At 42.5% G+C, this 26,575-nt stretch overlaps 2 protein-coding genes across 9 annotated transcripts in view; both read left to right on the top strand.

Moving 5' to 3' along the window:
* LOC135247998 (proline-rich protein 12-like) overlaps positions 1 to 11,477 on the top strand; it is a 35,005-nt gene extending 23,528 nt beyond the window's left edge. Inside the window, exons 5-15 of the mRNA XM_064322045.1 lie at positions 26 to 214; positions 1,336 to 2,011; positions 2,168 to 2,658; positions 3,351 to 3,467; positions 4,663 to 4,796; positions 5,301 to 5,731; positions 6,401 to 6,520; positions 6,662 to 6,759; positions 8,351 to 8,482; positions 8,997 to 9,092; positions 10,070 to 11,477. Of these exons, the coding sequence (XP_064178115.1) occupies positions 26 to 214; positions 1,336 to 2,011; positions 2,168 to 2,658; positions 3,351 to 3,467; positions 4,663 to 4,796; positions 5,301 to 5,731; positions 6,401 to 6,520; positions 6,662 to 6,759; positions 8,351 to 8,482; positions 8,997 to 9,092; positions 10,070 to 10,204 (2,619 nt within the window). The 3' untranslated portion in view covers positions 10,205 to 11,477. The remainder of the gene's footprint in view (positions 1 to 25; positions 215 to 1,335; positions 2,012 to 2,167; positions 2,659 to 3,350; positions 3,468 to 4,662; positions 4,797 to 5,300; positions 5,732 to 6,400; positions 6,521 to 6,661; positions 6,760 to 8,350; positions 8,483 to 8,996; positions 9,093 to 10,069) is intronic.
* Positions 11,478 to 11,675: 198 nt separating this feature from the next.
* The window catches only part of LOC135248001 (interferon regulatory factor 3-like), a 30,917-nt gene continuing 16,017 nt past the window's right edge, over positions 11,676 to 26,575 (top strand). The window contains exons 1-11 of one of the 8 annotated variants that reach the window (XM_064322054.1): positions 11,676 to 11,764; positions 12,971 to 13,161; positions 13,349 to 13,514; positions 13,660 to 13,706; positions 13,825 to 13,879; positions 14,022 to 14,132; positions 15,398 to 15,547; positions 18,240 to 18,330; positions 21,529 to 21,833; positions 22,099 to 22,220; positions 22,455 to 22,937. In XM_064322054.1, the coding sequence (XP_064178124.1) occupies positions 12,997 to 13,161; positions 13,349 to 13,514; positions 13,660 to 13,706; positions 13,825 to 13,879; positions 14,022 to 14,132; positions 15,398 to 15,547; positions 18,240 to 18,330; positions 21,529 to 21,833; positions 22,099 to 22,220; positions 22,455 to 22,598 (1,356 nt within the window). In that variant the 5' untranslated portion in view covers positions 11,676 to 11,764; positions 12,971 to 12,996 and the 3' untranslated portion in view covers positions 22,599 to 22,937. The other 7 variants (XM_064322055.1, XM_064322053.1, XM_064322056.1 and 4 more) reach the window with 7 other exon arrangements.

The following is a 26,575-nucleotide window of genomic DNA, read 5'->3' as shown; positions in this document are numbered from 1 at the left end:
TCTTTGGTCCCGTTCTGTCTTGCAGATCAAGCTACCCATCCCCTCCATGCCCTCTTCCGATGCCCTCTTGAGGACGGACTCCCTTTCTGGAACCGATCCGGTTCTGTCCGACGGCTCTGTTGGATCGGCACCATCTCTAGGTCTGAGCCCCGGGCCCACGAGTGGAATGGAGATTAACCGAAACCAAGAGAAGGTCAAGCAGAAAGGCCAGGAGGTGAGCAGGAGGGAGGGAGGTTGTGTGGGTTTGGTAGGGATTTGTAGTTCATTTGCTTGTATTGAAATGAAACCAAAAAATCTGCCTTGCCCAATGTGCAATTCAAATAGGGTATTGGTTTTGGTCCCTATACAATGCATTGCATGAATTTGCAAATGCAATATACAAAATTTTATGTACACTGTGATGTTGGGTAAGTGGAGATAGAAGTTTCCCCTTGTTAGCATGGAAGCAGGTTTAGAACAATTGTTCCAATACTAGTATGCACTCTCCAGTCAAATTTAGACTCTTAACATTTTCACATACAGAATTAAATCTCTAGTTAGTATTGCAAATATTCTATCCAGTGTTTATGAAGAATACACTACATTCGTGCAGAATATATAAACTGCCATCATCCACTTCATAATGTAATTGGCCTACTTTTGACTAACTTGTTTCAAGAGCTTGTGAAAACCAATCGCCCTGTCTGTAATGTATTTTATGTAACTAAGTAACCAAGAGTTCATTCCAGTTTCGTATCTGTATTTGCATTTTGCACCAAAACCAAGAGTACAGCTGCAGTAGCTTGTGTGAAAAAAAATCTTCCATGGAAACAGCCATGAAATGATTGATTGACATGCTGCTACACCAAGATGCCTGATTGAGAACATGAGTCACGGTCTTCTGTCATTATCAAGGCTCCTGTGCTCCCTCTGGTGGTCAGAGAGCTGAACAGCACTTTCTTCTGAAATGGGGGGATAAAGTATAGTGCACCTCTTTTCTGAATAGACAGATTGTTTTTTTCTGTTTGATGTGTAACTTTATGTATGATTAAGTTACTTGGCTCAATTTGGCTCAATATCCCCACAAGTAGATTTACACTGGGTGATGACAATGGGGGGAGGGGGGGGGGGTGTAACCCACAGAGCGCTTCAATGTTTTGATAACTTCTTGCGCTGTTAAAAGGGTCAGCTGACCAAAAGTAGGAAGGGCAAGGAGATTAAAGTCCTTGTGTTCTATAAATACATGATTAAATTCTGTTCTAGTTTTCTTATTTCTTCTTTTTTCTCCTCCCTTTTCTCCCCGGCCCCACCCCTTTTTCACTGTCTTTTGTTCAACTCCCTGCCGTACTTTTGCAGGTGGATGAGAAAGAGCCAGAGATGAAATCTGGGTTCATGGCCTCGTTCTTGGACTTTCTGAAATCGGGGAAAAGACCAGCGGGACAGGGGGTGCCCCCAGGGGCAACAGGAGGGCCAGGAGGCGGCAGTGCCTCCCCCAGCAAATCCGGGATCCGACCTTTGTCTCCACCCCCGCCGCCACCTCCCCCGCCTCCCCCTCCACCATTTGGGGACGGAGAAGGGGACGGAGGGTTAGCCCTCGGGAACTGCCCCAGCCCCTGCAAGAGGCTGGACGAAGAACTGAAGAGGAACCTGGAGACCCTGCCTTCCTTCTCCTCGGACGAAGAGGACTCGGTCAGCAAGAACCAGGATCTGCAGAAGAGCATCTCCTCGGCCATCTCTGCCCTCTACGACACGCCCCAACCCCCGCCTCCCCTCCCACCCCCGTCACACCAAGCCCTGCCCGCCCAGCAGCCGCCTCCTCTCAGCCCGCAGCCGCCCCCCCACGTTCACCCCCAGTCCCCCGAGCCCGCGGAGCTGGAGAGGCAGGCAGAGCCGGAGGAGGAAGCGGAGGCGGAAGCGGAGGAAGAGGAAGAGAGGAGGGAAGAGGAGGGGGACGAGGAGGAGGAGGAAGAGGAGGAAAACGATGAACCGAGGGCACAGCAGTTGGAAATGTTAGATGCCCCAAATGTTGATGGTGAGAAGGAGCAGCAGGAATCCGCTGCCTTGGCATTTATGTGATTACTGTTTGTTTTGTCATACCGATGTTTCTATAAACGGGACTGCTGAAAATGCAAGAACCGCCGACCTGCTGAAACAATAGGCCTGTAATGACTTTCTTCTTCTATTCCAGTATCCCCGGAGGAGCCTCCTCCAGCACTGGCACCTCCCTCCCCTCCCTCCCCTCCCTCACCTTCCCCATCTCCTCCTCCCTCCTCCTCTCCATCCCCCCCTCCTCTGCCCCCTCTTTCCCTTCCCTCTCCCCTGCCCCCGCAGGAAGAGCAGCCCCACCAACAGCAGTCCCCGCCCCCCAGCCCTCTTCCTCCTTCACTTCCATCCCCATCTCCTCCTCCTCCGACTCTCCCTCCATCCTCCACCCCTCCTCCGTCTTCCTCCCCTCCCTCTGCCCTGCCCCCTGAAATTCCCCAGCCTTCCCCTCCATCCCCACCTACTCCAGAGGATGCGCCTGCCCCCCAGATCACTGCTCTGCACTTGGCCAAGAAGCAAACGAATGCAGCCATCGCTGGGGAGAGTGAAGAGGAGGACAGCGAGAGTGGCGGCGAAGGCATATTCCGGGAGAGGGACGAGTTTGTGGTGCGAACAGAAGACATTGGTACTCTGAAGGTACCGTGCGGACTTATGCGTGTGTGGGTGCATGTGACGCATTCACTGAAATTCCTATATTTCTGTTTTTTGTTGTGTCTCTCATGATTTTCCACACTGCCGTCTCTGTTCCTGTTGCTTTCTGTCCTTCAGTCTGTCTGTCTGAGTTCAGTCTAATAATTTTTTATTCTGTCCACGTCTAGTATAGTCTATTATTCTGTCCACGTCTTTGTGTTTAGTTCATAGTCTGTTATTTTGTCCATCTCTTGTGTCCATGTTTTTGTTTAGTTCATAGTCTGCAGTTTTGTCCATGTTGTTTTGTTTGCTCTGTAGTCTGTTTTGTCCATTTCTTTTTGTTTAGTCTTCCAGTATTATGTTATTTCACTCATTCTTCATTGGATGAAACAAAGCTCCAGTGGATGTTTGAATTTGTCTACTCCCGTGTCTCTTAACCAGTAAACCAGCATTTTCTAACCTGGGCATTCAGTAATTCAAAGCGCCTTTTGAACCAGAATTATTTGTTACGAGCTTTTTTTTGCCTCCAGATGGTGCCCAGGTGTTCCTTGACCAATAGATGGTTCAGAATCACTGATGCAGAGCTTTCTCTCTCATTTCGCATTAGAGCCCAGACCCCTTTTCTTGTCTGACATGGAGAAGTGCAATCAGTGTTTGTGAAAGTAGCTGTGCGGCCTTTCTCTCTCCTGCCTCCCCAGCTGGCCCTGCAGACAGGCCGGGAGCCCCCCCCAATCTGGAGGGTGCAGAAAGCCCTGCTGCAGAAATTCACCCCCGAGATCAAGGACGGACAGAGGCAGTTCTGTGCTACAAGCAATGTGAGTCTCCCATTGCCCCGCTGAGCCACGCCAGCTCGAATCTAACTCCCGATTTTAATTACACAAACACAGGACATTGCCACCTGACTAAGAATTAGATCATTGCCTTCGATTTCGAAGATAGGCCTCATCCTCTTAATTGTGGGTGATTTTTCTCCATACGGTTTACTCAAATTAGCTTTGTTTGCACGACAATGTGGAAGATTGTGCTGGCAGTGTTTTAAAATACGAAATGGCCAGTCATTTTAATAACACGCTTTTAAAATTTTAGTAATTATGATACAAGTGAAAACATTACGGAAAGACAACTCAGGCCAAAGTACTTTTTAAAATATTTTAATAAATACTGCACCTGTTTAAAAATGTAAACAGCACTCACGTGCATTTCTGCAAAACAATAACAGTCAAAAAAGTCTGAAATGGCAGGGACTCTGAGTTAGGGATTTTTAGTAAATATGCCAGTTCCAAAAAGTGCAGCTTCCAGTCGAGAATGAAATGAATAGTGAGACTCAAATAGGGCTTTGAGGTATGACTTGACTTGACCATAATCGCTTGTCATGGCAATAATAATAATCGTAACACAGAAGTCTTCTGAACACCTTTGACTGTGTTAGGTGCCAGTATACCCAGAACGGAACCAAAGGTTTTGTTGGGAACGACCCGTTTCTATTGAGAGAGCTTAGTCTCAGTATGATTGACAAATGCGTATATCCCGATTCACAAATAAGGGAGAAGTTACTAACGTTTTGCCATCCGCAAAACACATATCTTTCAACTTATGTCTTGTAAATTGTCATTGTGTGTATCCGTTGCTATTTGCGCGAAAACCGAGCACACCAACTGCCAGAGAAAAGTCTCAAAACAAAAAAACAAAGCAACCGAATTAACTTGTATCACTGAATGTACGCATCACTCGATCCGCAAATGCCAATTCAACACTACGCAAGCCAATTTTACATTTGAGAATGACTTTTTGCAAAAAAATACAATATATATATATATATACATACATATATTTTGGATTTTCATATACAAAGTATGAGGTATTTCTTCAGAACAGGTGCTCAGTAGCTCTGAGGCACGATACTTCCAATTTCTCTCTGTAAACGCAGATTGTGGATAAAATTTAATCGTTCATGATCTTAAGATTGTCATATCACACAACTCTTAACCGTCACGCTTCTTTCTTTCTCAGTATCTGGGGTACTTTGGAGATGCGAAGACACGATACCAGCGCCTGTACGTCAAGTTCCTTGAGAACGTCAATAAAAAGGACTATGTGAGGGTGTGCTCACGAAAGCCTTGGCACAGACCCGCACTAACACTGAGGTATGCCTGCACATCTTGATTTCACTGATGTCTCAGTCCCTTTTCCTTTTCTCATTCTCAGTCTCTGTACATCACCGATTTACCTGTCAATATGCTAACGCATCACCTGCCCATCTTTTCTCTTCCTCTGCATGTGTCTCTATGGCAACGCAATGGTCTGGTGTTTTCTCTGCTGAGTGCGATGAAACATTTTTTTACCCGAGTGTTTCCACCTTGCTCTTGGTATGCTCACGTAGCTGTTTTTCTGTTGAAGTGTGTCCACTCTGGTCCACTCCATTTTCTTGTGAATAGTAAAACGGACCCTGATTCTTCTCTCTGTGACTTCCTGTGAATGGTAGAGACTACGCAAGACCGAGGGCTAATGAAATAGTTTTGTTTATTCATATAGCATGTGTTATTGTGTCTGTGTGCGTGCGTGTGTGTCACACATATATGTGTTGTATATAATATAAATAATACGTAGAATGCGCACTGTATTAATGATCCTGTCTGTCTTCAAAACAGGCGGCAGTCCCTGCCCAAACCGACGGCCCCTCCTCGTAGCCAGACCCCACCCCGCGTAGAGAGGGAGGAGAAAGAGCGAGAGAGGCAGAGGGAGCGAGAGCAGCGCGAACAGCGAGAACGGGAGAGGGAAAAAGAGCAGCGGAACAAAGAGCAGCGAGAGAAGGAGAAAGAGAAGGAGAGGGAAAAGGAAAAAGAGAAGGAAAGGAAACCGCAGCCGCCTCACGAGAAGCTGGAGAAGCGAGGTGTGGAGAAAGGCAAGGGGAGGGAGGAGAGGAGAGGTGGAGGGGAGAGGAAAGCGGAGCGCGCCCCCAAGGCCAGGCCCGTGAAGGTGAAGGCGGAGCCCCCACCCAAGAAGAGGAAGAAGTGGCTGAAGGAGGTCCCGTCCTCGTCGGAGTCCGAGTCCTCTCCGGACCCCCCCAGCGAGGATGAGAGTGAGAACCCTTTTACCTCTGGCTTCATGTTGACATTGCCAGTCATGTCCGTTTCCCATCCCTCCCTGTGCTCATTCCCCCCTTTTTCCTTCGCCGTTTAGAATCGCCAATAGCTCATCTGAGCCTGATCCACTCTTGTGCATGCCTGTGACTGCCTTGTCATTCACACTGCACTACATGAGGGAGCTAGCGCCAGTTGGAGAAGAGGCCTGTCTGTCACTGATAACCACAGGCAGCTAACAGTGGGATAACAGTGGGATCCAGGGGAACCCTGGCTGACTTCCCCAGTGGGACCGAGCTGATTGTGTCCCACCGCTGTGGGCTCTCGGCTATATTCAGCCAACCTGTAGGGCTCAGCCTGTGCCTGTGTGTGCCTTCACAACTGAGCTGCTCAGAAGCTAAATATTTGTTTTAACAAGAAGTTGTGCACAAAGATCATGCTCTATGGAGAGGCCTCAAATACAGTTTGTCTCACATGAGAGAGGACAGGCATTTTGATTGTTGTGTTCATTGAGGGTGAGCACCAAGATTGTTTTATTTGCGGAGGGGGGGTTTGAGGATGAGCAGGTTGTGGCCATAATAGGGTTGTTCTTAGAGAGTGAGCAGGTTGAAACCTTGGTGGTGTGTTCATTGACACTGAGCCTGTTTGCTCTCTGTTTTTTCCCGCAGTGCCGGTCCGTGGAGGAGCGAACAGCCGTGCCATGAGGGAGATGTTCCGCAGCTATGTGGAGATGCTGGTCAGCACTGCACTGGACCCTGACATGATTCAGGCCCTGGAGGACACCCACGGTGAGAAAGGAGGGGGAAGCTCTGTGGGCTTTGGAGTGGGAATGGAAAAGGTGGGACATAGAGGTGAGTCTCTCCATTAAGGAATTAACACTGTCCTCCATTCTCTCCCTCGCTCCCTCTCTCTCTCCCTCCCTCGCGCAGATGAGTTGTACCTCCCTCCAATGAGGAAGATTGACGGCATCCTTAATGAGCAGAAGAGGAGGTTGCTAAGGAGAGTTAGCATGAGCTCCCAACACCAGGTCTGTGTGCACCCAACACTGCTACTTGTCTGTGGACCTGTCTTATTGTCTGTCACCTTTTTTTGACCTTTAGTATTGACCTTTATTGACTTCAGTTGAATAACACAAGCTCCCAAAATGAAATGTTTTGATCAGTGTCTCTTCTCTATGTTGGGTACATAATCAAACATATTTACTGCATTTTCCCTTTCTGAGAAATGGGAAATAATATTATTGATAGACTTTTTTTCATCTTTTAAATTAAATTCTGACATAAAGGCAATAATCATTTTTGTTACCATTTCCCTTTACTCCTGTTCAGTGTAAAGCAACATAAACTCTTACAAAAAGATAATGCATTCCTCATGCAAATCTGAGCACTTCACTAACTTAAGACATGTTTTAATAATGTATGCATTTTTTCAATGCAAAAAATAAAAAATCATAAAATTTACCAAGAACATTGATGACAGTTCTATGTCATTTGCCATAAACTGACATCATTTGTTATGCCATCTTGTGACAGCTGCTATGTCGTGTATGACAATGTTATGTCAGCCTTATTTTGAAGGGTTCAATTAAAGTTTTACTGGAAGTTTTTAAAGACCCAGGAACCTGAAATGTGAATTCTTTGCTGATGTGTTGTTGTAATACTTTTTTTTGCATTCGCCTACTGTGAGAAATATTTTTAAATTATTCTTGCGAGCCTGTGCTGTAATTGGCTTGCTTTCCCCTTTGGCCAGACATCAGGTTTTCAGTGAGTGGGTTTAACTGAGTGTTTGTTACATAACAAAAACCTTAAGTCCAGTGTAATCTTTTCTACATGTAATATGTAAATTATGCTCTTGCCACTTTTGTGTGGGTAAGGCAAGCTAAGTTTAAAATGCCTAAGCATGGCCCCTTCTCTGGATGTGGAGAAAGCAATACGCTTTTCTTTTCACAAAAATGTCCAAAGAGTCCAGGAGCACTGCAATATTACAATAACCCATACAGTTAGTTTTGCAGTGCCCATTTTCGCCTGGAATTTGTCGCAGAATGCGGTGGATCAGAAGAGTCTAATGTTAGTGCACAGTAGCTCAGTGTTACAATGTCACTATACATTGAATGATCTTCAGGTTTAACTATACAATGATGAAGCCTAGTTCATGTTGCTTTCTTTCGTTTTGTCTGGTAGTAGTGTAAGGTTACTGCTCTAACCGGCTCTAACTTAGCTAGCGATGAGGAATGGTTTACATCTGATGGCTCATGGATATGAATGTTAATGAACGCAGGATACACTCCCGCCCCGTCCTCCTCTGCTGAACAGATCACAATAATCGAATAGTGTTTATTACAAATTAGTGGTTATAATGGGGTTAGAAAATATTAAGAAGACAATCAGTTGTCACTTCTGGGCAATATAACCACGATTTGAATCCAGTTGCCTGGACCTTTGATACATTCCTTCACATCTTGTTAACTTGACAGACTTAATTCAGTTTTCTGGAGTCTATGACGTACAGTCACATTGATGCCTTTTTTCTCTCTTGCTTCACTCCTTCTCCCTTTCGTTGCTTCTTTCTCTTCTCTGTTTCTCCGTCTTGCTCTCCCCTCTCTCTCTCCATTTCTTTAGGAGGCGCTTCACGCCTTCCCTCAGATGACGGCGGACCCCCTGGATTCGGGGGCAGTGAAGGTGCGGCTCAGCGGGGAAGGATACAATCGCAAAACCCTGAACAGGGTCAAGAGGAGTCTGCCCAAGCAGCAGGCAAGTGTAGGGGTCCGCCCCGGAGCTTCCTGGCATCTGCTTAATGGTGGAAATGCTGAGTTTCTTTACTTCCTGTTACTGCCGAGCCTGATGCTCAGCGGCATCAGGCTTGTCCAGCATTAGGCTAAAGCATCGATTTTTGCGTCCACAGAGATGTAATTTCGTAAAGATTATTAAATCTTATGTTACAAAACTTTAAAAAAAAATAAAGAACACAATTGAATCAATTCCCACGTTTTATTTGTAAAATGGAGCGGTTTTGTTCTATAGGCTAAGGGAAAAGCGCGTCAAGGCATAATACAGACACGGAGAAAGGTGTTAACATGTGCAAAACGAGACAAAAATAAAGTTGCGGGAATATGATATTTTAAAGAAGCAGTGTGTTTACACAGTGAATTGCATAAATATGTAAATTTAACTGTACTTGCCATTTGTTTACTTTCCTGATTTGCTGCTATTTTTTCTCAGGTAAACAATGCACTGTTGATAACTGTTCCTTCGTTCTTTCTCTCAGGATTTTAAATTGGCAACGGAAACATGTCGTCTCTACAGTCTTTATCACTCGCTCCATCATTATAAATATCACACCTTTCTTCATTGCAAGAGGGAGGTAAGAGATGAGCTTGTATGCACAACTACACAGAGCTTTCTGCAACTCTTGTGAACCTGTAAATACAATTGGAAATATTCAACCAGTTACTTTGTTTTCATTTTGTTCGGAGCACATGATGCTAGATGATTACTTGAAGCATGGTTGCCTCTGTATGTCCGTGTACAATAGAAATATTTGATGCTCTTTAATGTTGTGTGTGTTGCACATGTGGTGCCAGGAGTGGAGTACATTTGGCAGAACCCAGTCATTTGTCCTGAATATACAAAAATATATTTTTTATTCCTGCTAAAATTGTTTGGAATTTTGACCATTTAAAAAAATATTATTGGGACTGTGGAAAAATCTACTATTTGCTTTTAAACACTTAAAATACATGCACTGTTGCATAATTTGGCACATCATATAATCTATTTCTCCAAAGTGTGTATTATATAAAACAGTTTCTTTAAAAGTCTCCCTTAAAATGAGCAAGTAGGATCATGTCATTAAAAACATGTTTGATGGAACCTGCTTTCTCAGAATGCATGGAGGTGCAGGTACCATATAATAATAAAACCACCACGATACTGGGCCCTGAACACTTGTATAAGATGATGTCCTATTTAATAGTAATTCAAATCACTGTATTAAAAATTTGTGTTCAGATTCCATCTCAGAAATGGTTTAGATTTTTATTTTATGTGAAAATTTGAGGCTTCAAATGTACTTAGGATTGCTCAATGAATATCAAGCAAAATGTGAAAAATATTTCTCAGTTGTGACAGCTTCGGTACTAATATTTAGTTTGTGAAAGCTGCTGCTGGCGTGGGTAAAACTAGCCCAGTATCAGATTGTTTTGGGGGCAGGTTCTTGCTGGGCTTGACCAAATAAAAAAATACATTAAAAAAACATGTCTGGGCCAGTGAGCCTGGATTTGTTTCTTGTCTATGTATGTACAACCTGAACCCTTTTCCACGTTTGCCTTCCCTTTGCAGACGGACAGCATTGAGCAGGCAGCTGAGGATCCTGGTCAGGAGGAGGTTGTGCAGCAGTGTATGGCTAACCAGGGCTGGCTGGAGACGCTGTTCAACTCCTTCATTGAACTACTGGCCCTCAGTGCAAAAGCCTGAGAGCTAGAGGAGGGAATAAAAGTGAGAGGAAGAAAATGAACTTGTGGTACAGAGAATTGGGAGAGTGATGAAAAGTACAAAGTGTGGTTAGCTCTCAGGGTCCAGGATGGGCAACTCCATTCCACAGGGGGCCAGTGGGAATGGGCTAAAAACACGGATGCCTTTCGGTCACCCGCTGGTGAAAGCTCTGTCAGGGAGAACAGCTGACCGTGTGACTTCCCCTCTGTGAGGATTCGCTGAAGGATGTGAGGGAATGGCGTTGCTCAGGCCTGGTCTAGGTCTACTGTTAGTGTGTGGCACGTACTCAGGCCTGCCACGAGAAAGGGGAGGGACCTCAGGCGCAGTATTACAAGACTGAGCCAGATGTCAGGTCAGGCTACACGGACTGAGAGGGAACTCGTTGAACGAATCTGACTTGGACAGTGATAGGAGAGTCTGTTACGATTTGATTTAATATAATTTATTTTTATTTTTTGTGCAAAAATTATAACAGTATCCACTTTTGAAGAGTATTAGAGACCATAGAAACCAGAGTAAAAGGTGACAGTGCCACTGGAGTGTGAGAGAGCTGGAGAGTGTGTTGGTGAAACACAGACTTGGACCTGGTAAAGCTGAAAGAAGAGAGAGGTGTTTATGCAGTTCAGTGCTACAGGCAGTGTCGGTGAGCTGTGTGATCTACATATATATATATAATAATTATTATTTTTATTATTTATACAAAAACATTTTTAACAAGTACCCGCACAAGCTGGGATAGTTTGTTATTGCTATTTTAAATAACATTTTGTTAGGGTAAAATGAAAATGCCTACCCACACTCCCTTGTTCTCTTTCCATTTCACCATATGTGAAAGAAAGGAGGAAGGGATAAGAAGAAATATGTTGTCCTTTTTTGTCTGTTTAAAAAGAGAGGGAGAAATGTATTTAAAACTAAAAAGTAGTATTTCTGTTCCTTCAAAACAATGAAAGGGTAGAGAAAAGAAAAAATCTTAAGACATTCATTTTCTAAAAGGAAGGGGGATTATAGAGATGTAATAAAGGAAGATGTGTTAACAGTTCTTTTGTTTTTATCTGTTTGTTGTTTGTTGTTTATTGTAATTATTATAATTATTATTTTTGGAGCTATCTATCTGTTTTATTTCCTGCAAAATGTTTTCTGTGTAAATATTGTACAGTTCTTGACTCTCAAATTCTCGATTCTTCTGTACATTAATTACCTGTATTTGACAAAACAAATAAAACATTAAAAGAATGAAAATGATGGGAAAACAGAACCTTTGTAGTTGGTGTGGCCTCTTCTCTTTAATCTTTACCTCGATCACAGCGACCTTAAAACCTGTGTCTTGCACGACCTCGCGACCATTATTTTTAATTAATCCCAAATTCATATGGCAGAGGTGGAGCGACACCACCGGATTGGATCGCTAGTCTGTAGTAGTGTACTGTAGCTATTCTCCGACAAATCTAAAGAGGGCGGTGTCTGGGACAGCAGTTATGACGAAGGACCTTGAAAACGAAACTGAGAGAAAGGATTTACAGAGAAGCACAACCTAACTCCCAGGTAGGTGCTTTGAAACATTTAATTCATTTGAGAGGATAAGAGTGGCAGTATAGCTAACGTATGCTGACAGGGTCATTTTATGCACTTTTATGCACGATTAAGTCGTGACTGTCCAGTGAACTTCATATTCTACGGTTTCGTATTGTCTTCCCGGTAAGTATTTTACTGGTTTATTACCTGTCTAGCTATAACATCGTCTAGGTACTAATTTGGGTGATGTGCTGTCGAAGCGCTGTAGATAGTCAGTTTGAACTTTTATTGTAACCAAAATAATGGCTGGCATTTAAGAGTGACTTGCATCTGCGCGTTATTTATGGTCGTGGCGAAAATGTCCAGTGACCGGTCGTTTTGTCACGTTGACCGAAATGTTTGAAGTTGGCTACACAGCGTAACGGCATTAAAATAGTATTTTATATAAAAATTTAAATAGTATTTCCAGTGTTACTTCATGAATTAGGGTGGTCTGATTAATGCTTGGCTAAATTTAAGATTATATCCAACAGTTGTGCCCAATTGGCCACTTTTATAATTTTGTAATGCCTGCTTTTGTCATTCCGTCTAAATTATGAATCTGAACGTGCAATGTTGAAGATGATTTTGAAGATGACTTTCTATACGTATTGGTAAGGCACAGGCTAGGTGATGAAAGGCACGGTTTCGTTAGCCCTACATTGCATAGACATTAGTTTAATTTTGCTATGTTTGAGTGTTAAGTTCAGACATGGAAAAAACAGGCTACCTTGAAATGTTTTGAATTGAACGAATGAGCATTTTACCGGGACAAATTTGCCTCCGGCTTCTTAGTCTTAAATGCACATTGGAGGTACCCCGACAGAACGTCAGGCGGGAATCGGCCCAGTGTCGTAACGCATTAGATAGGCTACATAATCAAGTTTGTTAAAATTGGGAACCCATAATAAAACCTTTATTGTGCCCTGAATGTCTCCCATTAACCATTTTGAGCATTATCATTTAAGTTAGGGAGCATGGTGTTGGAACCTTTCACTTCTTTTGTAATTAGATTAAATATTTGAACACTGAATATTTTGTTTTGCTCATTCTGTTTCCATTCTGTTTGCTCATTCTCATTCAGAAGAGATTAAAGAAGTGAAAGTTAATATTAAAGTGAATTATTTTTTGCTAAATTAAACTAAATTCTCTCCTCTGTTAAAGACCATATTAATGACCAGCGTGTACATGTTCCAGCACATATTCTTACTCTGTCTACAGAAATGGCAGCATCAAAGCCTCTCATCATCCCTTGGTTGATCAAACAGATTGACAGTAGACAATACCCTGGGGTGAACTGGGTCAATCAGGAGCGCACGGAATTCTGTATCCCGTGGAAACATTTGGGAAAGGAGGACTCTGCTGATGATGATGTTCAAATTTTCAAGGTAATGTTACTCTCTGAACTCTGTACTCCATCTGTCTTCCAATGCTTGTCCCTGCACTTTTGAATAAAATATCCATTCAGTCTGAGTACTTAATGACAGCTGTATGAGAGCCATCTTGTCAACCGCTTCAAACTCCAGTAGGCCAGTAGTGAGTGTTCATCTGTGCCCTGCTTTCTGATTTTCACAGGCATGGGCAGAGATAAGTGGTGTGACCAATACTAAAGCCTCGCTGTGGAAACGCAACTTCCGCAGCGCTCTCTCTGCCAAAGGCTGTCATTGGATCACAGACAACAGTAAAGATGCTGCTTTCCCCCACAAAGTGTTCCGGCTGCCCCAGGGAGAGCAATGCAGGAGTAAGGTGCCATCAAAGGCAGCTGTGGAACAGACACAATGAGAAACGTGCAGCTCATAGGAATTAAAACTCACTCCACAATGTCATTTATACTGTCAGAAACTGGAGCCCACTGTGTACACTGACACTGCTTGTCTCATGTTTAGGATACCAGGAACCTGTTGTAAACCCAACTCCAGGTCCGCCACTGGCAGTAAGTACATTTGGTGCTATTTGTGTGTGTTAATTCAAAGCATGTTTCAGTCAATTGTCTGCTTATTGATGCAGTGTATAACTGTTTGTTGAACTCAGTCAATGTCTCACTGTTTCAGAGTCCAATGCCAACTGTTGAGAATCTTGCAGAAGACACACCTATCCAAGGCATAGGTGATGCATTTTATGAAATTATTTCTATTTTCTGCACAAAGAACCATTAAAAGTAATGTATATCTTATTTATACATTTTTTTTATTTTATTTATTCCTTTTTTTCTTTTTCCTAATTGTCCCCTTTCATCCCATCTTCAAAGTATATGCCGTGCCTGAATATTTCTACTCACCGGATGGACTATCCCCTGCAGTGGATAAAGATGTGCTTGAGCAGTCTTTGATGGGATTGAATATTTATGAACCTCAACAAGGTATGTCTGTGGTAGAGATTTCAGGAAAAAGGTCATTTATAAAGTCATTTAATTGGGTAAATAAGAAAAGATTGCTTTTTTAAGGGGGTGCAGCATTAAGAGCTTAAGTATGTTTAAAAAATACTAAGAATGTAACTGACATAAGTATTACACTGCTTTTCAGTACAACTATACTTCACTTTATAAGGTGTTAGGTGATCATGTGGAATCAGAGTCTACCAGCATCTGGAATTTTGCAGGAAGAATATTACGTTATTGTACTACATTGTATTCATTTAACATAGAGACAGGTGATACATAAAAGAAAAAACCTGAACAAATGAGTAGAGACACAAGGAATGCAAATGCTTCCATACAGGTGTATTGCATGATCCAATTAAGCTATTAACATCCTATCTTGCTCTGTGGCCTGTATAAAAATGCTGAGCAGGCCTAGTTGACCTTGATTTTATATGAAGATGGCAAGAGGAAAATATCTAAGTGAATTTGAAAGAGAGTTCATTATTGGGGCAAGGATGGCTGGGGCTTCAGTCATATGATTCATGAAGCTCAACTGGGTGGTGCTTCAATAGGAACTGTGATTAAAGTGACCGCTCATTACAAAGACAAATCCACATTTCACAGCTCAGTAGTGCAAAATCATGGGCACTGATCTACAGGGATGTGGAAAAAAGTGATATGGTCATATGAATCATCCTTCACCATATTCTCCACAAGTGGGCAAGTGCATGTGTGGCGTACACTAAGAGAATGGTACAGGCCTGAAAGCTTTTTAGCATAGTTTGGGTCCACTTGTCTCCTTAGAGGGAAGCATCACTGCAAATCAATACAAAGTTATTCTGAGTGATCACCCTTATCACTGAATGGTTTCATGAGTACAAACATTATGTGAATCATATGCTATGGCCTTCGCAGTCACCAAATGTCAACCCAGTTGAACACCTATGGGAGATTTTGGACTGGCGTGTTAAACATCGCTTTCTACCACCATAATCAAAACACGATGAGGGAATATGTTTTTGTGTTTCACCCCAGTAGAGTTCCGGAGACTTGTAGAATCCATGTCAAGGTGCATTGAAGCTGTTCTGGTGACTCTTGGTGGCCCAACACCTTACTAAGACCCTTAATGTTGGTTTTTTCTTTAATTTGTCACCCATCTGTAGGTGCATTCACCTTATTTACATGAGCAATAGTGGCACACCTGACTAAAATAGTCATAACAAAATTGGACAAAACTATTCAAGTTTTACTTTTTTTTTTTGTAGTAATAATGCAGCCTGCAGAAGTGGTGTCAGCTGTCGTGATTCCAGAACAGGAACATTCTAGCACCGAAGCAATGGACACAGACCACGGCATGCAGAGAATGGAGCAGCTTACGTACACAATGAGTACATCCGTGGTGAACGGCACTCTAAGTAAGAACAGAACACTGGGTCAAACAGTGACAATGAGTACAATGGATCTAAATATTAATTTTTATTCATTTTATTTTTTTATTCTTAGAGAGACAGTACTTTTTTGAAAGTCCTTTGGCTGCTCTGACATGCCCTTTGGCTGCTCTTGCTCAACTGCTTGTGTCTGACACGCACTTCCTGTTTGTTGTGGGTAGAGTGGAAGTAGTCTGGTGGAGTTTGGAAACGTTTGTTACAAGATTGTATTGTGCTTTCAAGTGTGTATTTAATATTCGTTTGGATTTTTAAAACCCATATCATACGTGAGGTAAGATGATTTTGCTCCTAAGGTGAGGGGAAGATAGTTGGGTGACAGAGCAAGCTGAAAGGGGCGTGTACACCACACAGGGGCAACATCTCCAGAGGTTGGGGTGTCCAACCGATTCCAGCACATGCAGGAATTGGACCTGGCCCTTGACCCTGAGAGTGGGAGCACAGATGAGCCACTCTGCACCCAGATGGCCGCATCCTCCCAGAAATGGAAGCTGGTGATAATGGGGGACTCGATTATTAGGGGGGCAGACATCATAGTCTGTTTGCACAAAAAGGAATCCCATATGGTGTGCTGCCTGCGTGGTGCCCAGGTAGGAGATCTCCTGCAGTGTAAGGACAAGCAAGTGGCCAGAGTGGGGAGAAAAAAAAAAAAAAACTGCGTAAGATGTATAAAAATGACAACAGAGTAATAAGGCTACATGTTTGTAATATGCAACCTAAGGTTAGAAAAGAACTATGGGAAGCTAAGAGGCTCTTTGAAAGGCAAATTAGCCACAATTCAAAAAGTAATCCTAAATGTTTCTTTCAATACTGTAGTAGGAAAAGGAAAGTGAAGGAGTATGTAAGGATGTTATAAAGAAGGAGAATCGCTTTGTAAGAATAATCATATTTCTGATGCCTTAAGTAGCTACTTTCTTGAGGGTTTTACTAGAGAGGAGGTTGCTGATAGACTGGAAGGCATATTCAGTCCTCAAAATGTCTTAGTAGATATTGATATACAGGATAAAGAAGTACTGGATAAATTAAAAAATCTAAAGACAAATAAGGCAGGAAGCCCTAATGGCGTATACCCAAGGGTACCCAAGGAGTTAGGTGAGATCATCTTTAAACCACTGGCAAGCATTTCTGTACAGTCTTTAGATAATACCAATATATGAGAAAGGGGACCATACTGATCCAGGAAACTACAAACCTGTCAGTTAAGGGATAGCCAGCATGGTTTTCGCTAGGGAAGGTCAAGGAAGCCAAGTGTTTTGACTATAACCAAGTTTATGACAAGGTACCACATGGGAAATGTATTAGTAATATGAAGACAGTAGGGATTACAGGACATATTTCAGAGTGGGTTCGGAACTGGCTACAAGGTAGAACACAAAGAGCAGTAGGAGAGATGTTATCTGAGATGGGTACTGTGGGAAGTGGAGTCCCACGAGGATCGGAGCTGGGACCACTGCTTTTCCTCATTTATATCAATGACCTTGACTGGAACATTGAGTTTACATAAGTTAAATTTGCAGATTATATAAAACTGGGAGGTCCAGCTAATAGCTAAAATAAATTAAACAAAATCCAGAAGTCGGTGGAAACCTGGCAAATGAAATTAAATATAGCTAAATGTAAAGTTCTGCATAAGGGAACTAAAAACATACGCAGGATTGCTTTATGGAAGGAATAAAATTGTAATGTGGTCAGTTTTTAAAAGACTGAACGGTAATAATTGGAGTAATGTTTGATCAAAACCTTTCACGTTCTAGGCACTGTCCTGTAGCAGTAAATAAGGCCAACAGGATACTGGGATATATAGCAAAAAGTTTTGAGTAAATTCAAGGAAGTTATACTTATCTATTTGTTAGACCACACTTGGAGTATTGGTGCAGTTCTGGGGACTGTATTACAAGAACGATATAGAGGCTCTGGAAGAGGTTCAAAGAAGGGCAACCAAATTGATTCCTAGTATGAAAGATAAAAAGCTACGAGGAAAGACTTAAGATGCTTAAGCTCTTCAAGGATAGTAAAAGGAGACTTATGGGTGATGTAATTGAGGCCTTCAAATTCATAAAGGAGATTAACAAAGTGAATTACAAGAAATTCTTTGGGTTGAGTTCTGTTAGTTGAATGAGGGACATAAATGGAAGTTAGCAAAATGGAAGTTAACAAAAGTCCGCATAGACATTAGGAAGCATTTTTTTCACACAGAGAGTAGTCGATGTGTGGAATAACCTGCCCGGTCGTGTTGCAGAGGCAGAATCTCTGGGGGTTTTCAAGACCAGGCTTGATAAGGTGTTACAGTAGATACTATCTAGCCTGTATGTAAACAGAGTACTAGGTACAATTTCGTTAGGAATATTGGGTAGCATTGTTGGGCTGAATGGCCTTTTCTCGTGGGTATGTTATGTTATGTGATGTAAATCAACTGTGCCAATGTTAGACAAATTGCTAATTTTGAACTGTTGTCCCTGGTCATGATATTAGTAGAGCCTGGGAGGGTTTGACTGACCAGTCGATTGATTAAAAGGGGACACAGATAGGAGTGAGGAGGAAGGGGAGCACCTGAATATGGTGCACTTAGCGAAAGCAGCAGTCTCGTCTGATTGTTGCAGCAGAGTCTCTCTCTATCCTCTCTATCCCCTTCCACAGCTTGCTTCTGTTCTCCCTGTCTCAGGTACTCAGTTCAAGGTGTCAGCATACTACAGAGGAGTGAAGGTTTTGGAACAGCTGGTGGAGAATAATTCAGGGTTCAAGGTATTGTTCAGGTAAATAAATTATTTTATGGACTAGGCTAGAAAAGCAATGGCTATAATTCTACATTTTATCTAGAGGATGTCTCTTTGATTAAGAAATGGTTCAGTATATAACAATCTAAACAATCTTTATTAGCCAATTACATTATTAGCATTATGTGTCTTGATAAATTAATTTGATAAATTATTATTGTTGAAAACTGGTAAGAAATGCATTTTTGCCTTTCTGCTTGTGTATCACCATCAAGACATTGCATACATTCTATATTGAGTATTAGTTCTTTTCGTCATATATTGCTTGATTATACTTAATTGGGGTAGTGAATATTGTGTATTTTATGTATTTCACATTGTGTTTAACGTAAGTGCCAGATTGATAAATGTTTATGCAAACGGGTGCAATACAGGACGTGTTTGTTTCACAAGCAGTTTTAAAAACATGAGGTTTTTAAGACTACCTGAAATGTGGAAGTAAACTTTTACAGTGTGTTTAAGAACCAAGTCAGTGACCATGGCAGCTATGATACTTACAAGCGGAAGATGGCAAAAACATGTTAAGCATGCGAGAGTGGAACAGAGGGAAAATTACTCAGCATTATAGGCCTGGCCTTGCAAGAACTTTTGCCTGATGACCAAGATGACATTGACATCAATAATAACCATTTTACTTTAACAAAAGTTATTAATTTGAAACGTCATAGTTGTTAGAAGACATATTGAATAAGTCCATCGACATTCAGTTGCTCTTGTCAATGGTTCAGACATTGAGTCCTTACTGTGTATTATTGTCGTTATTGTCTGTGTACGACTAAAATGAATTTCTTGTAAAGTGACAGGCAATTTTCCAGTTAATGTTATTGAATCTGTGATTGCTCGTGTTAAATAGATATGTGCAAAAGTCTTTATTAATTTGTACATTTGGAGATAACTTGACACCAGGACAAAAAAAAAATTATGTTCAGACAGCTGAGATGAGGCAGATGCCCAAATGTGAACTAATGTACAGTAGCACACATGATGAAACTTTATTTCACCCCTCCTTGGAACAATGTCAGGTTGATCTGTCTGCACGGAGCCCCCATCCCCCCCCCCCCCCCCCCCCCCCCGGTGAAAAAACATCTCCATGTGGAAATCCATACTCACAATTTTGTAATCCGTGCCCCAGGTTTTGCAATAGGAGATAACCAGCATTAAATTAAATAGCTAAGCTGCTAACCTACAATATTTTGTATGTAGCTGGTTAAAGTAATGTTTGGTCCAAACAAGAAATTATCATTGCTTATGAACCAATTAAATTCAGCAGAAGGACACACCACGTAATCTGTTAAAACATTAGCCTACTTTTAGAGTTGTTGTGTTGTCTTTGTTTGGTGAGATATCGTGAGCACCATAATTCATTGGACAGTGACACGTTTTTTGTTATTTTGGTTCTGTACTCTAGCACTTTGAGTTTGAAAGGATACAATGACAATGAGGTTGAAGTGCATACTGTCAGCTTTAATTTGAGAGTATTTTCATCCCATGGTATGAATATTGGCATGGCTAGGGGGTATGCTGGGTCTCTTTGCTTCAAGTTGTGCCTAGGAACACCCCCTAGCTAGTATGGATAGGTACGAGTAATTGATTGATCGATTACTCGTCAGATACCTGCCTACTTTATCTTTATTTTCTCATAAAGGCTATATACATACTCTGTGTTTGAACTTGATGCCATTTATTAATTTATCATATGAAATAAATAAAGGCTATTTATGATTTATGAATTAATATGAACATAATAAAGAAAATGTATATTCTGTCAAGTAAGTTTTATTGGAGATTCAAGGTTCACATGAGGATGACAGTACAAGTAGTATAGGAAGATTTTCAGTATGCATAAAGAAACATTTAACATTCAAAAGAAAACTAAAAACATCAACAACAACAAAAAAGGAAAGGAAAAACAAAATAAATACATAAATAAAAAAAATAAAAGACTATTCCAATTTCCCTACCACCCCCCAACCCCACCCAACCGATCTCACCTGCTGATTATGAGAAAAGGGAAAAAAGGGGGGAAAGAACGAGGACCAAGAAATTAAGGAGGGCGCTGTATGGGATGAACCTAGTTAAGGTTCACCTTGTATATTTTGTCTAACATCCTGTCTTCCCAAGATAACAGATGAAGGGGTACCAAATCTTATTGAAATAGGGCCCTCTGTCCCTTAATAAGAATCAAGATGTAAGGTGTTTGTGAGCTCACTGAGCCACAGCTTTGGAGTTGGTACGAAAATATATATTCTGAAATGCATGTTTTGATTACCGTTGTTCTTTTTGTGGGTAAGCCTCCATTTAAGTGGTTTAATGTCTGAGGGACCGAACATTACACAGGCTGAATTCCCTGCTCTGAAGAAAATTGCCTGGGGCGAATTTAGGTTACTACCACTGTTATTTGTAATGGAAACATGCATTTCTATTGCAAAATATTCAATTCCCTTGCAATGGGAATGCTACTCAAGCGGGTTAGCCTTCCTAATATTAAAATTCAGTTTGGTTTTAAGTCAAAATGGTCTCCTGGCAAATTTGTTATCACGGATAGATAGCTAGCCAACTATAGAATTATAGCTATTGAAAACAGGGGCGAAACTATAAACATCGTCAAGCTTTAACTAGACTAGCTACTCTCTACAGTCATTCATGGACATCATGCTGACACTGTTGCAAGCATGATAATGTCATTGTTGTGTTGCTAGCTCCTACAAAGTTTCACTTTATTTAATCATATGAATGCGCATTCATTTAGAATGGTGATTGAACTTTTGCAGGCACGACTTCATAGCCAAGCATATAATGAAAAATTATCCTAGTCCCAGCCAATCAGAATTCAGTATTCAGCCAAGTTGTTGTATGTAGGTTTTTTGGGTATGCTCCATTTGTGCTGCTGCTCAGCCAATATATATTCTAAAAATAGAAATCTAGGAATCAATTTGGGTTTGAGCCTGGATTCTGGGTAATCAGTTCCACCATTCCCCCCACTTTGATGCCACTGATCACAGGCCATGGGCCTCATCCATTCACAGGAATGAGCATGATGCCTTTACTGGATGAATCACCCAGCAGCCCTGGCTTTGAATTTGGTGGAGTAGTTACGACACCACATGTTCTAGAGCAGGAATAGGAAGCCCTGGAGAGTAACAGTTATAAACCCTATTGTCTTTCTTTGTGTAACAGGCCTGAGAATACGGAGTCTTCGACTGCATTTGCTAGGTCTGACCCTGGGCTCACACCAATTTACCTACCTGGAACAGACCAGGTCACAATTGTTGACAAGAAACAGGCCAGGCACACCAAGCGAGTTCTGGAAAACTTGGGTGATGGATTAGAGGTATTGGTTGGTGGGTCATCAGTGTACGGACTGCGAAGAGGTGGCAGCAAAATCTACTGGAGTCTTTGTAAGTTTCCGAACAGCAACATTCCTCAAGAGGTCAGCAAACAAGAACGACAGATGCTGTACTCTGTGAAGGATTTCATCCAAGGTGAGAAAGAAAAGGGATTGGTAGGTGTTGTTGGTCAGGCAACATAGAGAAGAGGCAGTTTTTTGTAATTGTTTTGTAATTGTTTTTCTCATATCGAGTACCTGCGCTAGGTCCATCGGGGTTTGCTTGTAGAGTGAACAGAGACTAGGTACAGTTAGATGACAGAGATTAGGAAGAGAGGATAATGGAATTGAGGATGTTTTGCAGAAGATATGTTTATTGTACAGCACTGTCTCACTATATTCCCTCCTGCTCTCCCTCTCAGGGCTGATTAATTTCATAAGCAGTGGGGGTGAATCCCCCTCTTTTTCCCTCTTCTTTTCCATTGGGTGGGAATGGCCAGACCCGGAACACAAACCCTGGGAGAAGCAACTCATCATGCTGGAGGTGAGAGTGACCAGCAGAGGCTTCACACATTACCTGTTTATATTTCTTTTGCCCACATGTTTCTTCTCCAAAACGATCAAACCCCACTAAACAGTTATGTAAAAAGTGCTTGAATGTGAGGAGATGTTCTTGAAAGGAGTCCTCTGTTAAAAACGCAATCCTTGTGTGCTATGGTGTTGCTCTCCATTCACTACTCTTTGCCTCAGTCCCATTTTTGGTCATCTTTCATCTTAGGTCATCTTAACTTCTTTGGAGTTGCTGAAGTTGTTAGCAGTGGAAGGTGGCGCCTCCTCTCTCCAGTCCGTGCAGCTGCAGATCTCTGATAAATCCAGCCTAATGGATGTACTGGAACAGTGGATGGACACGTTAGATAGTTGATATGTTGCTGCTCTATGAAACTATGGCTATTCTTTTCCCCTTGCAGTTTAAGGTCAGACCACTTCTTTTTCAGATCAGCCACAGTTATGTCTTGCTGCCCCACCTCGTTCACTGCAGCGGCGACACACTCCCAAGCTACCTGTTTGGCTTTGTTTGTCAACCCACTATTTAGTCCACTGAATAATACGTGTTGCCTGTCTTCAATCTCCTCGACCATCGCCATGATCTCGTCTTCCAAAAAGTTCGCTTTTCTCTTTTGGTCCATGGTTATTCCTGACTAAACCCTCATTTGTGTTAGCATTATGTAAGGGGAAATCGCTGGTTGTAAGGCACGTTCAGGTGGTGTCAATTTTAAGTTAATTTCCGATCACAGGTGGGTAAGTTACAAATGGGCTTCTTAGAACCTGCATAAGCAAGGTTTTTTACGCTCAGTATCTTTTATGAATCGAATGTAAGCACATCGTCGGAAATGATCTTAAGACTAAGTTCAAGTATAAATCTAAGAACATTTTTATAAATGAGGCCAATGGTCATGTGACAACAAACTCTATTTTATGATATCAACAGAATTTAGGAGGTGTTGAGAACACTCAATGCTCCTCTGCCTTGGTCACTACTTTACTATGTTTGTACATGAACCCCTTTTATTGACATTATTTGATCTATAAAATATAGATTATCGCCCAAAAAAGTGGTGTCATTGCACCGAGCAGGGGTTTCTTAATTAGGCATGATTATGGGGCATTGACTGATCAATTGTTTACAAGAGAAAAAGTGTGTTCACCTCAGTGTCTGCTATACATTCATATTTGTTTGATCCGGTACAAAATCACAATAATGTGTCTTAAGGAAAATTGATGTTTACCCTCCCCATAAAACAATTTGGTGTTTACATTTAAAATAATTTATGATCCAATTTCTGTGCATTACCCATAAACAGGATTGGTTAAATACCAATATTTAAGCAAGCTACTTCAGTACCATGAATATTGTGGTGTTTTTCCCTTCACAAGTTGTCTTTTAATTTTTGATGATCTTCAACTACAAGTTCCTATTAGGCAGTGAAAACAACATTCACATTTTTTATTTAGAAAATATATGTCTTGTAGACTGAGTCAATAAACATGATTTTATTTTAAAATACAATGTACTGGCTGTCATCTTAATATTTTGATTTAAACCATTTCATTATGTGTTACATCACAATAAAACATTGTCATATCAAGTACTGAGTTCACAATTAAAAATATAAATCAGTTTCTTTTAATAATGCTTTTCCCCCTTTTCTTCCCAATTTTTATGCACAATCATATTTAAAATTTTTGTCACAACATCCGCTGTCAATGCTTGAATGCATGTGATGTGTTTTCACACTATAGTCAAGAAGTCAGGCTCACACAGACAAGTCAGAGAAAGACACTTCATGTGCAGCTGAGTCATGCACCCTCAGTGCTGAACAGGCAGATTTGTGGATGGCCAATCCGCCAGCGGGGTTCGCTGTTGCTCAATGAGATGCTGTCATCCCAGACTGAAGTTATGGCCAGAGACCATGACCCAAATGCTAAAATAAGTGCCCTCATTCCCACAGATAAGATAACAATGCCTGATTTCAGGACACTTATTTGTTAAGTTGATATCATCTCTCCTTAACACTAAAAACCTCACAGACAGCCTGCCCAGAACAAATTGTTACATTAGACTGATGGGATACTAACATAATCATGGTACCCTGTATAAGGAAGGACTACCAGGGGTTGGGTTGGAGCCATCTATCTGTTGTGTGTGACAATCTGATCTGCCTTGGTGACTGATAAGACACTGCTGTGTCTTTGTCTGTTTTCAGCAACATAGTCTTCCCCCTCACCACTAGTGAGAAGTGGTGTTGGGCTAAAAAACTGCTATCAGTTCTCACATTGATATAGTAATGTCTGTACGCAGGATTCCATGTACTGTGCACATGCAGACCATTCCAAGCAGCAGCATTGCCTTTGGAAGAGGCCTTGGTTGTTAAAATGTCCCAGTTCACCAATGGGTCCCATGGGGGCTCCTGGTGTTAGATGGCCTGCGGTTACTCACCATTACATTACATTACATTACATTATAGGCATTTAGCAGACGCTCTTATCCAGAGCGACGTACAACAAGTGCATAGGTTTCATGATGTAGAGGCGCAAAAGAAACACTAGAGTGAAGTAAGGATCGTAGTGCCAGAAGTGACCACATCGATCAGGACTCCAACCCTGTAGAGTAAGCTTGTTCAGCAGCAAGAATCCTACTAAGTACAAAGTACAAACTAGCACTGGAATCACACCTAATCATACAAAAACAATCCTGCCAGATACACTAACATAATCAAATTATCCTAGCTAGGTACAATGAGCTGAACCATAGGCTAGGGAGGGGTGGGGAGAGGTGCAGCCTGAAGAGATGAGTCTTCAGTCTGCGTTTGAAAGTGGTGAGATTCTCTGCTGTTCTGACCATCACGGGGAGGTCATTCCACCAGCGAGGGGCCAGGACAGACAGCAGACGGGAGCGGGAAGTGCAGACGCGAAGAGGGGGAGGTGCCAAGCGTCCAGAGGTGGCAGAACGGAGAGGTCTGGCTGGTGTGTAGGGTCTGATGATCCTCTGAATGTACCCTGGTGCTGACCCCTTAGCTGCCTGGTATGCAAGCACCAAGGACTTAAATTTGATGCGAGCCATAACAGGCAGCCAGTGGAGGTCAGTGAGCAGGGGGGTGACATGGGAATGTCTGGGGAGGTTGTAGACCAGACGCGCTGCAGCATTCTGGATGAGCTGCAGGGGTCTGATGGCGGATGCTGGCAGACCAGCCAGTAGCGAGTTGCAGTAGTCCAAGCGGGACAGGACCATCGCTTGAACCAGGAGCTGGGTTGCGTAGGTGGTGAGGAAGGGGCGGATTCTCCGGATGTTGTACAGGAAGAACCTGCACGTTCGACTCACCGCCATGATGTTCTGGGAGAGGGACAGTCTGTTGTCCATCACCACTCCAAGGTTTTTTGCGGTGGGTGATGATGACACCACAGTGTCCCCCAGGGAAATAGAAAAGTCAAGAAGGTTAGAGGATGGAGCAGGGATGAAGATCATCTCCGTCTTGCCTGGGTTCAGCTTAAGATGGTGGTTATCCATCCAGCTCTGGATGTCCCTCAGGCAGGCAGAGATGCGAGCAGAGACCTGAGTGTCAGAGGGCGGGAAGGAGAGAAAGAGTTGGGTGTCATCGGCATAACAATGATAGGACAACCCATGGGCAGAGATTACAGGACCAAGAGATTGGGTGTACAGGGAGAATAGGAGGGGACCAAGGACAGAGCCCTGGGGAACTCCTGTGGCAAGGGGGCGAGGTGCTGATACTGCACCAGCCCAGGCGACTTGGAAGGAGCGACCGGAGAGGTAGCACTCAATCCAGTCAAGTGCTGTGCCACAGATCCCCATAGCTGCCAGGGAGGACAGGAGGATGGGATGGTTGACGGTGTCAAAGGCAGCAGAAAGGTCTAGGAGGATCAGGACAGATGAATGGAAGGCTGCTTGTGCGGCGTGAAGCGACTCATTGACCGAGAGGAGTGCGGTCTCTGTCGAGTGGCCAGGTCTGAAGCCAGACTGGTAGGGGTCTAGGAGGTTGTTCAGGGAGAGAAAAGAGGAGAGTTGATTAGAAGCAGCTCGTTCAATTGTTTTGGAGTTTAGTGCCATACTGCAGTTGTGCTTAACCATCCGCTGATGGGTTCTGTTGTGGATTCAAAGCCTGACATTTTTAAGTATTTCTTAAAGGGTGTCAGAAGGAAGAGGCCCAGGCATGTTATTGATACTAATTCTGTCATGAATCCCAATGTCCTCAGACACTGCTGAAGCCTCACACTTGGGGTGGATGGAGGTGGAAAAGAGCCGACTGTTGAGATGAATAGTCCGAGAGGAATGCCTGCATATTTACTGAATCCCAGTGACGACCTTGGAAAAGCATATTTTGC

This window comes from Anguilla rostrata, chromosome 2 (genome assembly GCF_018555375.3).
Source record: "Anguilla rostrata isolate EN2019 chromosome 2, ASM1855537v3, whole genome shotgun sequence".
In the NCBI taxonomy this organism is placed as follows: domain Eukaryota; kingdom Metazoa; phylum Chordata; class Actinopteri; order Anguilliformes; family Anguillidae; genus Anguilla; species Anguilla rostrata.
Note: the sequence above shows the minus strand (reverse complement) of the source record. Positions and strands in the feature narration are given on the sequence as shown.